At 40.8% G+C, this 11819-nt stretch overlaps 1 protein-coding gene across 2 annotated transcripts in view; it reads left to right on the top strand.

Moving 5' to 3' along the window:
- The window catches only part of txnrd3 (thioredoxin reductase 3), a 15315-nt gene extending 5710 nt beyond the window's left edge, over nucleotides 1-9605 (top strand). For both annotated transcript variants that reach the window (XM_032513014.1, XM_032513015.1), the window contains exons 8-16: nucleotides 966-1081; nucleotides 1696-1921; nucleotides 2306-2398; nucleotides 2864-2940; nucleotides 4127-4283; nucleotides 4790-4897; nucleotides 6129-6224; nucleotides 6341-6475; nucleotides 8375-9605. In XM_032513014.1, coding sequence (XP_032368905.1) covers nucleotides 966-1081; nucleotides 1696-1921; nucleotides 2306-2398; nucleotides 2864-2940; nucleotides 4127-4283; nucleotides 4790-4897; nucleotides 6129-6224; nucleotides 6341-6475; nucleotides 8375-8437 — 1071 coding nt within the window. In that variant the 3' untranslated portion in view covers nucleotides 8438-9605. The remainder of the gene's footprint in view (nucleotides 1-965; nucleotides 1082-1695; nucleotides 1922-2305; nucleotides 2399-2863; nucleotides 2941-4126; nucleotides 4284-4789; nucleotides 4898-6128; nucleotides 6225-6340; nucleotides 6476-8374) is intronic.
- The last annotated feature ends 2214 nt before the right edge of the window (nucleotides 9606-11819 follow it).

Below are 11819 nucleotides of genomic sequence, written 5' to 3'. Positions count from 1 at the left end.
CAGTGGAAATGAAGTTAGATCAGACACAGACTTCTGTAGTAGATGAGTGTTACGTTTCCAGTGTCGCAGCTCCAAACAGTAACGCTAGTTGGGACGGACGGACCCCTTGTTTCTTTAGACTAACTATATTAGCTTCAGCCTGGCTGGTAGCAACTTTCTGCAGGGAAAATGGCCAGATGTTGTGATTATGCTGCATTAATCAGGTGATTTAGTTCGTATTTACAGCGACTATAAAACACTGACTCCTGTAGCTTCACTGACTACCCATCAAACTATGCGCATCACTGTGTCAGCGGCCGCTGCTGCCTACGGTACTTTTCTACACACGGAGTCTCACTTCCCGTAACAAACCCCGTCGGACCATAGTCACATACCCACGCTGCCCACATGGCTACCTGTCTTAAAGGGGAAGGGTGAAAGTTTGGTTTTCTATCAAGCACCAAGGATTAGCGTCAACATCGCAGCGTCCTCTGATGTTACTATCGCACATGCGCACTATGCGATGTCAATGCTAAAACACAATATTGTTCAGCCCTAATAGTTAGGGGTGCACGATTCAGAAAATGTCACAATATCAATTTTCTATTCAAAAATTATTCTCAATTCAAACAATTCACAGTATGTTAATGTAGTTCCTTTCCCCATGTGATAGTATACGTGGCAAAAAAAATTTAAAAAACAAAAAAATATAAATCGATTTTTAATCTGTAGAGCGTGAATTGCGATAAGAGTGCAAATCTTTCTTTTTTGCACACGTACGGTTGTTTAACTGGGATTTCTGGTTTGGTTCCAGTCTGATGTGACATGTCTAGCCTGTTGTGGCAACCTATGTTTGCCTTCAACAGACATTGCTAAACATTTAATCTCAATATTTGTATGCCTTAGAGCTTTGTTGTTTTTGCCTTTCCTACTTGTTCCTACATAACAGGCTTCACCTAAGGCATTTTTTTTCTTTTTTCTGACAGGCAACAAACAAACGGGGGAAGGAGACATTTTACACTGCGGATAAGTTTGTCTTGGCTACAGGCGAGAGGCCGCGCTACCTGGGCATCCCTGGAGACAAGGAGTACTGTATCACCAGGTGAGGGCACAATTACATTACACCAACCCTATCTAATGGCAGGCTGTGTTACTGGAAGCCCTTTTTCAGAGCTCATGTTTAGATCAGAAGGTGGGTTCAGCAGATGTCTGAAGAATTGTCTCTTGCCAAAGGGTCTGATCTCTGAATACACAAACACACCTTTCACGGATGTGGATACGCTTTCATCCTCGGCGGGTGGTTTTGTCTCGGGGCATCCCTTAATCTCCCAGCTGTCTAAATGTTATGTAAGGTTGTCCTCGGGTGTCTTTGGTGATTATGCTGATGTTTTGACAGCCTACGAATAATCTTGTGCTGCTCTTACAAAACCTCAAAACCAAAGGTTGTGTGATGTAGGACAGTAGACACAACCCCATCATGGTCACTTCCTTTTGTGTGTAGAGAGGAGTGCCACTGTCAAAATGTTAGTTTTTAAACCGCAGCAGCATGTGTTGTACTTGGAAAGTCTTATGGTATTATTTTTAACCAAAAAATCCTCTATTACTGAGAAGCACATGGACATTTAAGAAGTTATTTTTAGCTGAATTGCACTGCAGCTTCATGTTTCACCACTCGCTTTGTTTGATATCCTCTCTGCCTGTCTGTTTGTCCACCAGTGACGACCTCTTCTCGTTGCCCCACTGCCCGGGAAAGACCCTGGTGATCGGGGCATCGTATGTGGCTCTGGAGTGCGGTGGTTTCCTGGCCGGCCTGGGTCTCGATGTCACCATCATGGTCCGGTCCATCCTGCTGAGGGGCTTCGACCAGGACATGGCCAACCGTGCCGGAGAGCACATGGAGGAGCACGGTGTCAAGTTCCTCCGCAAATACGTCCCTGTAAAGGTGAGTGTTTATTAGACTGACCAGATGGTATTTTAATTGATTCAGCCCTTTCATTTACACACACACACACACACACACACACACACACACACACACACACACACACACACACAGCAATGTAAAGCCTGTTGGACTAGCTGCAGTAGAAATTTGCCCAACCCATCAAAATTACAACACACGATTCAGGAAAGATTCCTTTCATTTGACATTTTTTAATCTTACATAAAGATACTGTTAGTAGGACAACTGATCCTCATCAGACTTTGAACGGTGTAATTATACAGCATCTGCTTGACTGCTGGACCATTTTGCATCATAAGTTTTATCTCAACTAGACACAAGCACAATATGTTTTCCTTTGACTTTCTTGCGTCTGTGTTTCAGATAGAGGAGCTGGAAGCAGGCGCTCCTGGCAAGCTGAAGGTGACAGCCAAGTCCACAGAAACCGATGAGATCATCGAGGGAGAGTACAACACTGTACGTACTGATCAGTCCACACTCTCCATCTGTAAATGTTGTAGAATACTGTTCTATATTAGTTTATATATTTAGTAGCTCAGTCCGTAGGGAGTTGGGTTGGAAACCGGAGGGTCGCCGGTCCAAGTCCACATACGGACCAAAGTATGGTGGTGGACTGGTAGCTGGAGAGATGCCAGTTCACCTCCTGGGCGCTGCCAAGGTGCTCTTGAGCAAGGCACCGAACCCCCAACTGCCAGGGTGCCTTTCCATGGGCAGCCCCCCCCCCCATTCTGACGTCTCTCCATTTAGTGCATGTATAGGTACTGAGCATGTGTGTGTAGTTCAGGCCTGCGTATAAATTGTGTAATATCTGTCAATTGTAATTTTCCCCTTGTGGGACTAATAAATAAGTTATTATTATCATCATTTTTATTTCATAATTGAACATCCTTTTAAACTACAATCCACTTCTTTGTTCTTCAGGTGTTGATAGCAGTGGGCCGGGACGCATGCACAGACAAGATTGGCCTGGACAAGGCAGGGGTCAAAGTCAACACCAAGTAAGTTTATTATCTCATTGTATATCTTTTTTTCTGCATAAGTCTATCCCCTTATATGGGGCGGCCTGTGCCTTTAAGACTTGTGGTACAGTCATGATGATTCAGCAGATTTTTCAATCCCATGGATGACTGCAGGGTTGGGGTGTGGTGTGTGTGTGTGTTGGTGTGTGATTGTGAGTGAGTCTGTTGGGAGATTTGGTAGGGAGGGGGAGAGAGATAAGAGTCCCTTGTAGCAGCTGCTTTTAACCCTTTTTGTTTTCAAAGGGTTTTTTATGTCATAAATTTGGGGGGTTCAACCAAATTGAACCAAGTGAGATGATGTATTCGCAGGTAAATTAATAACTTCCATTGAATGTTTGTTTCGTTTTTTTTTTTTTTTCAATTTATAAGCCTTGAGAAAACTGTTTAATAGTTTCAAAACAGCCTCCTGACTAAACTTGGAACTAGTAAATTAGGTAAAATGTCATATAAATCAAACTTATTGACAATGAATTAATGAAGAAAATAAGTTCAATTTTCACCCGGAAGGACAGCAAGTTCACGATCGACAGGAAGACAACACAAAGGTTAATGCCGTAAAATTAATTCTCTAAATCTAAAAGTCGTAATATTGTTTGTTTATTTATTACTGGACTCCATTTTGGTTGATTACTTTTATCAATACATTTTCTGTTGTCGTCTTTTGTTGTGCGTAAAACTTAAAAAATAAAAATAAAAAAAAAAAGTTAAAGGTAAAACAATCTTATAAAGTAATTTTGCAATTGATTAATTATTCCAATATTAGAAGTATAGAAAATGTAGCAACTAGGCCAACAGTAATTAAGACAGCATGAGGCCAGCTTAAAAGAGCGCTCGGTGGGTCACATGGACCCAGTCCTGTGACGTTGGTAGTACTCTGAAGCCGACACACAGCCGGAGGGCCACTGGGTTCCGGGGCCATAAACAGGTTTGTTGCTCTGCTGCTGTACAGTGTAGAATATATGGTTTATATAATACTTTTTATAGTTTGTTTTTCAATTCTTTCCGACGTGATCTTAGGCTCACTTCATTTTATTTCTGCCTTGTGATGGATGGATGGGCGGGCCACTGCTGCATGTATACGAACCTTACCTAAGACATAATACTAGCATTAAGTAAAGTCATTCACATTTAAATGAAGCTCTGATCTCTCTGTACCATCCTCTAGGAATGGAAAGATTTCAGTCAACGATGAAGAGCAGACCAATGTGCCCCACATCTACGCCATTGGAGACATTCTGGAAGACAAGTGGGAGCTGACACCTGTGGCCATCCAGGCTGGCAGGCTGCTGGCACAACGCCTCTACGGGGGCAAAACGCTTAAGGTACACCGGCTTTAAGAGACACTCACACATATCATCACAATGATCATTTGTGTGAATGGTAAAACACAGTCTATAATTAATAAATGAAAGTGTCAGTAAATTTGTCGGACTTCCCCTCGATTCATATTAATGGTGAAGCTTTTGTTTATGTAGCCCAACAGTGATAAAATGTTTGGAAGAAAACAAATTGAGATGCATCAATATGAATAGAAAATAAGTGAAGTGTTGCATTCTGAAGGGGAATTTAACCGGGAAGTGCGTAGAAATTCAATTCCAACTTGCATTTGTATTGTATAATTAGTTGTTGGTTTGACACCGTAACTATGATCACAGATGTGAATCTGAAGCTACTGGACCTGAAAGGGTTATTTACTTTAGCACATAAAAATACTCAAACTCTTCTCAGTTGACATAAAATGTGCCATACTTAAATAATGTGGGACATATGCCAGCAAGAGACTTTATTTCCCTTGACAAACCGTAAGTCCTTGTCTGTGTTTTTGCAGTGTGACTATATCAACGTTCCCACCACTGTCTTCACCCCGCTGGAGTACGGCTCCTGTGGTCTATCAGAGGAGAGAGCCATTGAGCTCTATGGGCAGGAAAACCTTGAGGTCACACACACACACACGCACACGCACACACACACACACACACACACACCTGAATAATTCATTACCTATCTGTTTCACCTGTGAACCTTGTGACAGGCAGGAGTCCTGCTTTGTAAATTGGGTTCCCAAAATCCACGTTGCACTGTTAAATCAGCAGATTTGGCCGGGAACATATTTTCAGTATGTCTCTAAAATTCCGACACCATGTTGGAATACCTTCCCTTTTCTGTCTACCTCTGCCCCTGTTTGATCGCGGTGTAAGTTGTAACTCAATTGTTCATGTTTTGTAATTTCGTATGGTCTTACCATAGACTGTATAATAATGTGGACAGAGCATGTGCGACGCCACCCATTGGGTTGTGGAGATCTGCTATCCGTCGTCGAGTATGTCGTTGCGGGCGCAGCCACCCTGGTTGCGGATTTGACGATTTTAGACGTGAGGGAGGAGTGAGGGAGGAGACCCTACACTTTACACACTTTTACTGGCAATCACATCATAATGCCCTAAAACACCCCCTGCTTTAACGCTGAGTTTAAAATCAACAAGACATTATTCAAAAAAGTAACACCATTCTTTATTGCACAAGACATAAAACAAGCGATTGAGACCATAAATCCGTTATGACAAAGTTGACTGAGGTAATAAATCACTTTTTCATTGACTTCTACAAAAACCTCCTTTTTGCAAACGCAGGTGTCTCCTCATGCTGGAAATTAAAATAAAATGCAGGTTTAAGTTGCTTGCGCATTTGCAGCACTTTGCCAAAACGGATGCTTTGACCATTAATATTAACAGTCTATGGGTCTTACACAGGCGTGTGCGTGTGTGTGTGTGGCCTTTGTTTGTGTGTGTGTGTGTGCGTGTGGCCTTTGACCAGTTAAAGAACTCATCCAATCAAATTCATTTTGTCTTCAAGTTGCTGTTTGCAACCTGAATGTGCCTATTACTATTTGCTGATCTTTATTTCTACGTGTTTGTGCATGTGGATGGGTTAGTCTGCCAGCCAGAAAGTACGTGGTGTACTATTACAGAATTAAACGGTACTAATGAGTACACCCAGAAGACGTTGACTGCAGATTTAGTTGAACAAACTTTCCCTCTGTTTTAATTTATTTAAAGGTTTAAAAGACATTGCTGTGTGTGATGCTGTTATTCAGTGCTTATATAATGCAACTTTGCTGTTCACACTGTGTAATAGACCATCAATGTGTTTTTGGTTTCTATGTTCAGGTGTTCCACAGTCTGTTCTGGCCTCTGGAGTTCACAGTGCCCGGCAGAGACAACAACAAATGCTACGCTAAGATCATCTGCAATAAACTGGACAACGTACGGTTATTACTGCACTATATCAAATCTGAGCCTGGAGCAACCAGTAGCTCGTGTACCTTCCTGTGTCACACGAATGACCGTCCTGTTGTTACTGTAACACTGTCCCGCTGTAGGATCGGGTCATCGGGTTCCACTATCTAGGTCCAAATGCTGGAGAGGTGACGCAGGGCTTCGGTGTAGCCATGAAATGTGGTGCCACCAAGGAGCAGCTGGACGCCACCATCGGCATCCACCCAACCTGTGCTGAGGTGAGAGGTCAACTCTGTTGTTTCATATCCGTTTTATTCATTTTTTTCACCTTCCATCTCTTAGTGGTCTTGTTTGGTTCAGTGTTTACTTTTGTCACATTCTGGCTTACAAACTTCGTCAAACTAAACTAGTCTAAATGAATCTGTTGCAAAAAGGCTGTTTAGTTCTTGACAATCTTAAATAGGATTCATTTGCTAAGAATTCTGGGTAAATTAAGACTCAAAACAAATCTGATTTTAGCAACTCGTCAAACCACTGCAGCAGAAAATCTTCCTTTCTTTTTAAGATTATATTTTGGCCATTTATGGTTTTTATTGGACGGGACAGATTAAGACGGGATAATGGGGGGGGAGGGGGGGTTGGCAGCAAACGGCCACTTTCAGAACATTAAAGGACATTTCAGTGTAAAAGTTGAGCAAAAAAATGTTTTTAAGAATACAAAGAAACTTGCAGTAGTGCTGACCGTCCAGAGGTGTAGCAAAGCTGAGACACTGTGGCTTCTTTATGTGGCAGGGCTCAGCTTCTGCTCGCTCCTCATTCAGGCTCAGGACAAAATGGCACACTCACAGCTGTATGTGTCCAACAGATTACCACACTCTCTAAAAACGCCTCCTATTCTCATTAATCACACTTAAGTATCCTGGTTATGATCAGGTTTTTGGAGTGTCCAAGTATGCGTTGCACTCATATGAATATGCTATCTGGAGTACTCTACTAGAAACCAGGATTCTGTGGCATGTGATCTCTTGATCCTGGTTTTTTAATATTATTTGGTACAGACCATAATAGATGAGATGATGAGGAATAAAGACACAGCTGCATATGATGGAATAGGCTGGCTCACTTTTTAGACATAAAATAAGTCTTTGATTTCTATGAAACTATCTAACTTGTCTTTATTATCCCAGAGGGCCAGTTTGTGTTATATTACACTAAATTGTGTTGTTTTGGATTAATCTTAGCATTACCAGTCTAAAATGTGTTTGTTAAACTGTCCCCAGTGCTCATTAAACATTTCACGTTCAGCATGTTGCAACAGTATTCTGGTGACTAACCAGGAAATGACAACACACTCCAGAGCAAAACGTGTTTTTGCACAACAGGTTGTGAAATCCAACGGAGAGCTGTGTATGATGTAGGTGTCCTGACTGTACATTGCAGGCTGATTTGAATGATTTGCACTTGGGGTCCCAAATATGTGGTGAAAACAAAAAATGACTTGCTTTGTGAACTACATGAACCAAAAACCTAAAAACAGTCTAAATCTGTGTAAATGATCTCATTGTACCAGACACGGATTTGGTCAGAAAAAAATAAAACTGGGCGGCCACAGGCAAAGGCTTAAAGTATTAAGATGAAACAAATTCAGGCCAGCTGAATCTGTTTAATTTCTAATCAATCTAGTGGAAGAGCGTTTTTAATCATGTTTAGTTTTTGCAGATTGCAAGCTGAATCAAAATGTAAATTTGTATTTAGTTTTGCCCACTGTGATACATGCTGTGCCTTAATTAGCTTCCTCTTAGACCTTTCCATTACACATTTATGTTAATGGGGTATGGTGATAATTGCAGCACATTAAGCTGCTCAATCGCCTCTTGTTTGATGTTTTTGTAACAGTGTGGTCCGCAAGTCTACATTTTTAATAAATGCAGGACACTGTTAATTTAAGCATCTTGTGCTTATGTGTGCCCCCCCCCCCAACACACTATCTAATAATGGGTAAAAATCACAAAACATAATCTAAAAAAAAAAAAAAGTCTTACTTCATTTAAATAATTTAACCAATTTAATTCTAAGTAGAAAAGGTCCAATGTGCATTCCTGAAAAGGGCAAATACCCAGCAAAACGTGCATTATAAAGCTACACCGCCTGACGTTTGTTTCTCCTTATCCTTTCAGATCTTTACCACCTTGGATGTAACCAAGAGCTCCGGGGGAGACATCACCCAGGCCGGCTGCTGAGGTTAAACCCTGCGTGTTTAGCGGGCTTTTCTCATATTAGGATCTCCTACCAACTCCTCATCTTAGTTCAACCTTTTTTAAAAGCTCAGCCTCACCTCCAGCTGCTCCGTTTACAGGGCAGTTGTTTCTCAGGACAAACGTAACACCGTGGCCAGCGTCTGAATGAGTGAAAGCACTCACTAAGACTCGCTGGCAGCCTAGAGGCTACTGGAAGAATCCAGAGCTGAGGATGTCTCCAGCTCTGGCTGAGGGAGACTGATATGAGGGCAGCCTGCTGAACAGCGGGGTTACTCTGCTGAAATTTCTACTGGGCTCCACCAGCGTGATCTTCTCAGAGGAGCACCAACACACACACTACTACTGAGAGTGTGTGTTTGGGCTGTTTGTGACGTCCTGGCCCGTAACCTGAAATACTCAGGTGGGCGAGGATCGATGTCCCTCTGCAGAAGCACCTGACGGGGGCCCAAACCCTTCGTCCAACTCCCAACTTTAAACGCTTCTCATTCACCCCCAGTGTACAGACTGGAATACACTTCGATAAGACATTAAAATTTGCACACAACTAGGGTTTGAAAGGATGCACGGCTCTGAACTCTGGTCCGAGTGATGGAAACATTATTTAATCTGGTCTGTGTGTGCATGTGTAGATTTACTGTCAGCACGTCTTTTCTGTTGAGCCTTCACCATCCCACACATAGTCCTCTTACCAAGTCGTTAGGATGAAACTGAGGCGCATACATGTGGCTGTCAATATGTGTCTTTTGCTATGTGGATGCACCGGAGGTTTCTGCCTTAAAGAGAACTCTCTTTTTCTCTTCCAAAGTATTTATCTAAACAAGTCTGCAGAGAGATCATGAGTCAGCACCTTTCCAACCTTGATGTGCTGCATCACAACCCTTTCATATAAAATTTAATGGAAAATACCACCGGAATTGTACCGAATGTTAAACTTAAAAAAAAAAAAAATGTTTTTACTAAATTAAGTTAATGCTCGTTTGTTTGCATCTTGCGGTTTGCCTCTGCTTTATGTGTATGTAAAAGATGTATTCAATATTCTAGAGGACAGCATTCCACCACAGTCCACAGTCATCTGTATAAATGACTTGTTTGTTGGTGTCAAACCATGTAGATGACTTATCTCTCAAGATTTAATAAAGAATGAATTCTCCTTCAGTGTTGTCACACTTTTTCACTAGTGGAAAACAAGCAGTTCTGCAGATGAGTTGTTCCTTAGCAACCTGCTCCTCACTTTCCTGACTAAAATGAAGTTATTTTCCAGTGTTTTCATATTGGTTTAAGTGGGAAAACCAGTGTAACACGTGACCTGGTTTTCTGGTAACTCAGTACATTCGGAGGATCCCTGTTATTTAAGAACTGATCTAAAGACCTAGCCGGTTTCAGTCTAGTCCAATTCATACATATTCCATGTATCTACTGTGTATATAATGGGACCTGTGCTGTTACAGTTTTGCAGCAACCAACCAACTACTGTCCTTTATTTTATCTTTATTGAGGCCAACAGGTTACAAAACAATGTAGGATTTTCTTTTTACATATTTTCTCTCGTTATCTTATTGACAGGATCCTGGTACAAAGGTTAAGAAAGAGGGAAAATGTTTTGTTTTACATCTATGTCTATAGTTAGCCTCATATCAATATCTGTTTTCCCAGGCCCAATTTTTTATTTATTTTATTTTAACATTTTTGTATATTAACTGTAGGATCAATTAGAACATAGGGGGGACTTTCCCCACACTTCTTTGAAAGAAAAGAGAGAAAGTACATGCAGCACATACTGTAGACAATTACAACAAAAATGCTCTGAACAAAATCTGATCTTCGGTTGATATGTCCAACGCACCCAGTCCATTTAGACCATATCCTAGAGAATGTGTTCCTTGCATCCGTTTAACAGAGGCAGCAGAAAATTAACTTTATCAGTAAAAGTTTTACATTTTTTACATGAAAACATTTTTACCGTTTTCAGCTTTTCTGGTAATAAATAAGTTTATGTAAGTGGAGACTTATTGTATTACCAGTTGTTTGTTTTTTTAAATATGTTTTCACATTACGAAGACGTAGACTACATTCAGACCTGCTATCTATTGCCCTGTATGGAGTACTGCTCATTGCTAAAGAAGGCATTATGAAATAGGGCTCCACAGTATGAGGAAAATATGCAATATTCAATAAGGTTGTTAAATATCGCGATACCGATATTACTTGCAATACATACATGGTGTCCTCAATTGTGCTTTTATGTTGCGTTCAGTATTCTGCCAAAATACAGCAATTGCCAGTTGAAATTAAAGCAAATGAAAGAAAAACATTTCCAATATTGAACGTTGAATATAAAAAGACAGCACTAACAAAAGTTATGTAGTTTTCTACAGAGAAAAAATCTCTTGAGTGTCTTCTGTGATATGTCCCACCTTTTTGCGATATGTGTATTGCGCTAGTTAATATTGCAATGATGATTTTTTTTTTAAATACAATATATTGTGCAGCCCTATTATGAAATACATAATCTCAACTGACTACTTAAAATACAAAATATATAAATGAGCTAATAAGTGAATTTATTTCTGGAATAATTCAAATCAATTAATTCATAACATTTTAAAAACAATCCTGTGATTTATTTCATGATGGCATTCTCCCAATGAGACTTTTTGACACATTATATCTCAAAATGTCACTTTTTTCGTCAGTGCCCTCACCCTCTGCTGCTGGGTGTCTTTAGGAAAAGTTCCACCATAAAATAAAAACAGAAAATGGGCATTTGACCGTGCATAAAAGTAAATAATGAGCTTCTCTAATACTGATCAGAATGATGAAATAACGCGTCTAAATAATCTGGTGTTTTAATCATTTCTGCAAACTATGTTAGTGTATTGGATTATTGAATATTTGGCATTGTTTATTTCATAATGTCTTGTTTCCTATTTAACACTGTGGGGTTCATAGCCACGTTGCAGCACAGCCTGAACAACAAAGAAATGAGGTGGTTGGATGTTTTGAGGTACAGTGGAACCCAATCAGCATCCTATTCATGTCGTCTACATCAGAGAGCTGTAGTAATAATAGCATCATTTCCTCTGGGTGTCTGTCTCTCTGTGGGACTATTCAGCCTCCATGAGCGGCGGTGTGGATCAATAGCGTCTGGGCTGGTGTGAAGCCTTTGTCGGGTTCACACAGGCTCACATCTGTCAACACCACGGGCTGCCATGACAACTCAGGCTTTGATGAGTTTTATTTGAATCATTGACCCATTTGATTGAGGACCATCTATCCGTGATACGAGCTAATTGATTCATTGGTGTTCGTTATTCCAGTAGCGAAGTCCTGATGAAATGTTTGTGAGGCTGTTGCTTCAATACTG

The sequence above is a fragment of the Etheostoma spectabile genome, chromosome 4 (assembly GCF_008692095.1).
Source record: "Etheostoma spectabile isolate EspeVRDwgs_2016 chromosome 4, UIUC_Espe_1.0, whole genome shotgun sequence".
Lineage (NCBI taxonomy): Eukaryota > Metazoa > Chordata > Actinopteri > Perciformes > Percidae > Etheostoma > Etheostoma spectabile.
Note: the sequence above shows the minus strand (reverse complement) of the source record. Positions and strands in the feature narration are given on the sequence as shown.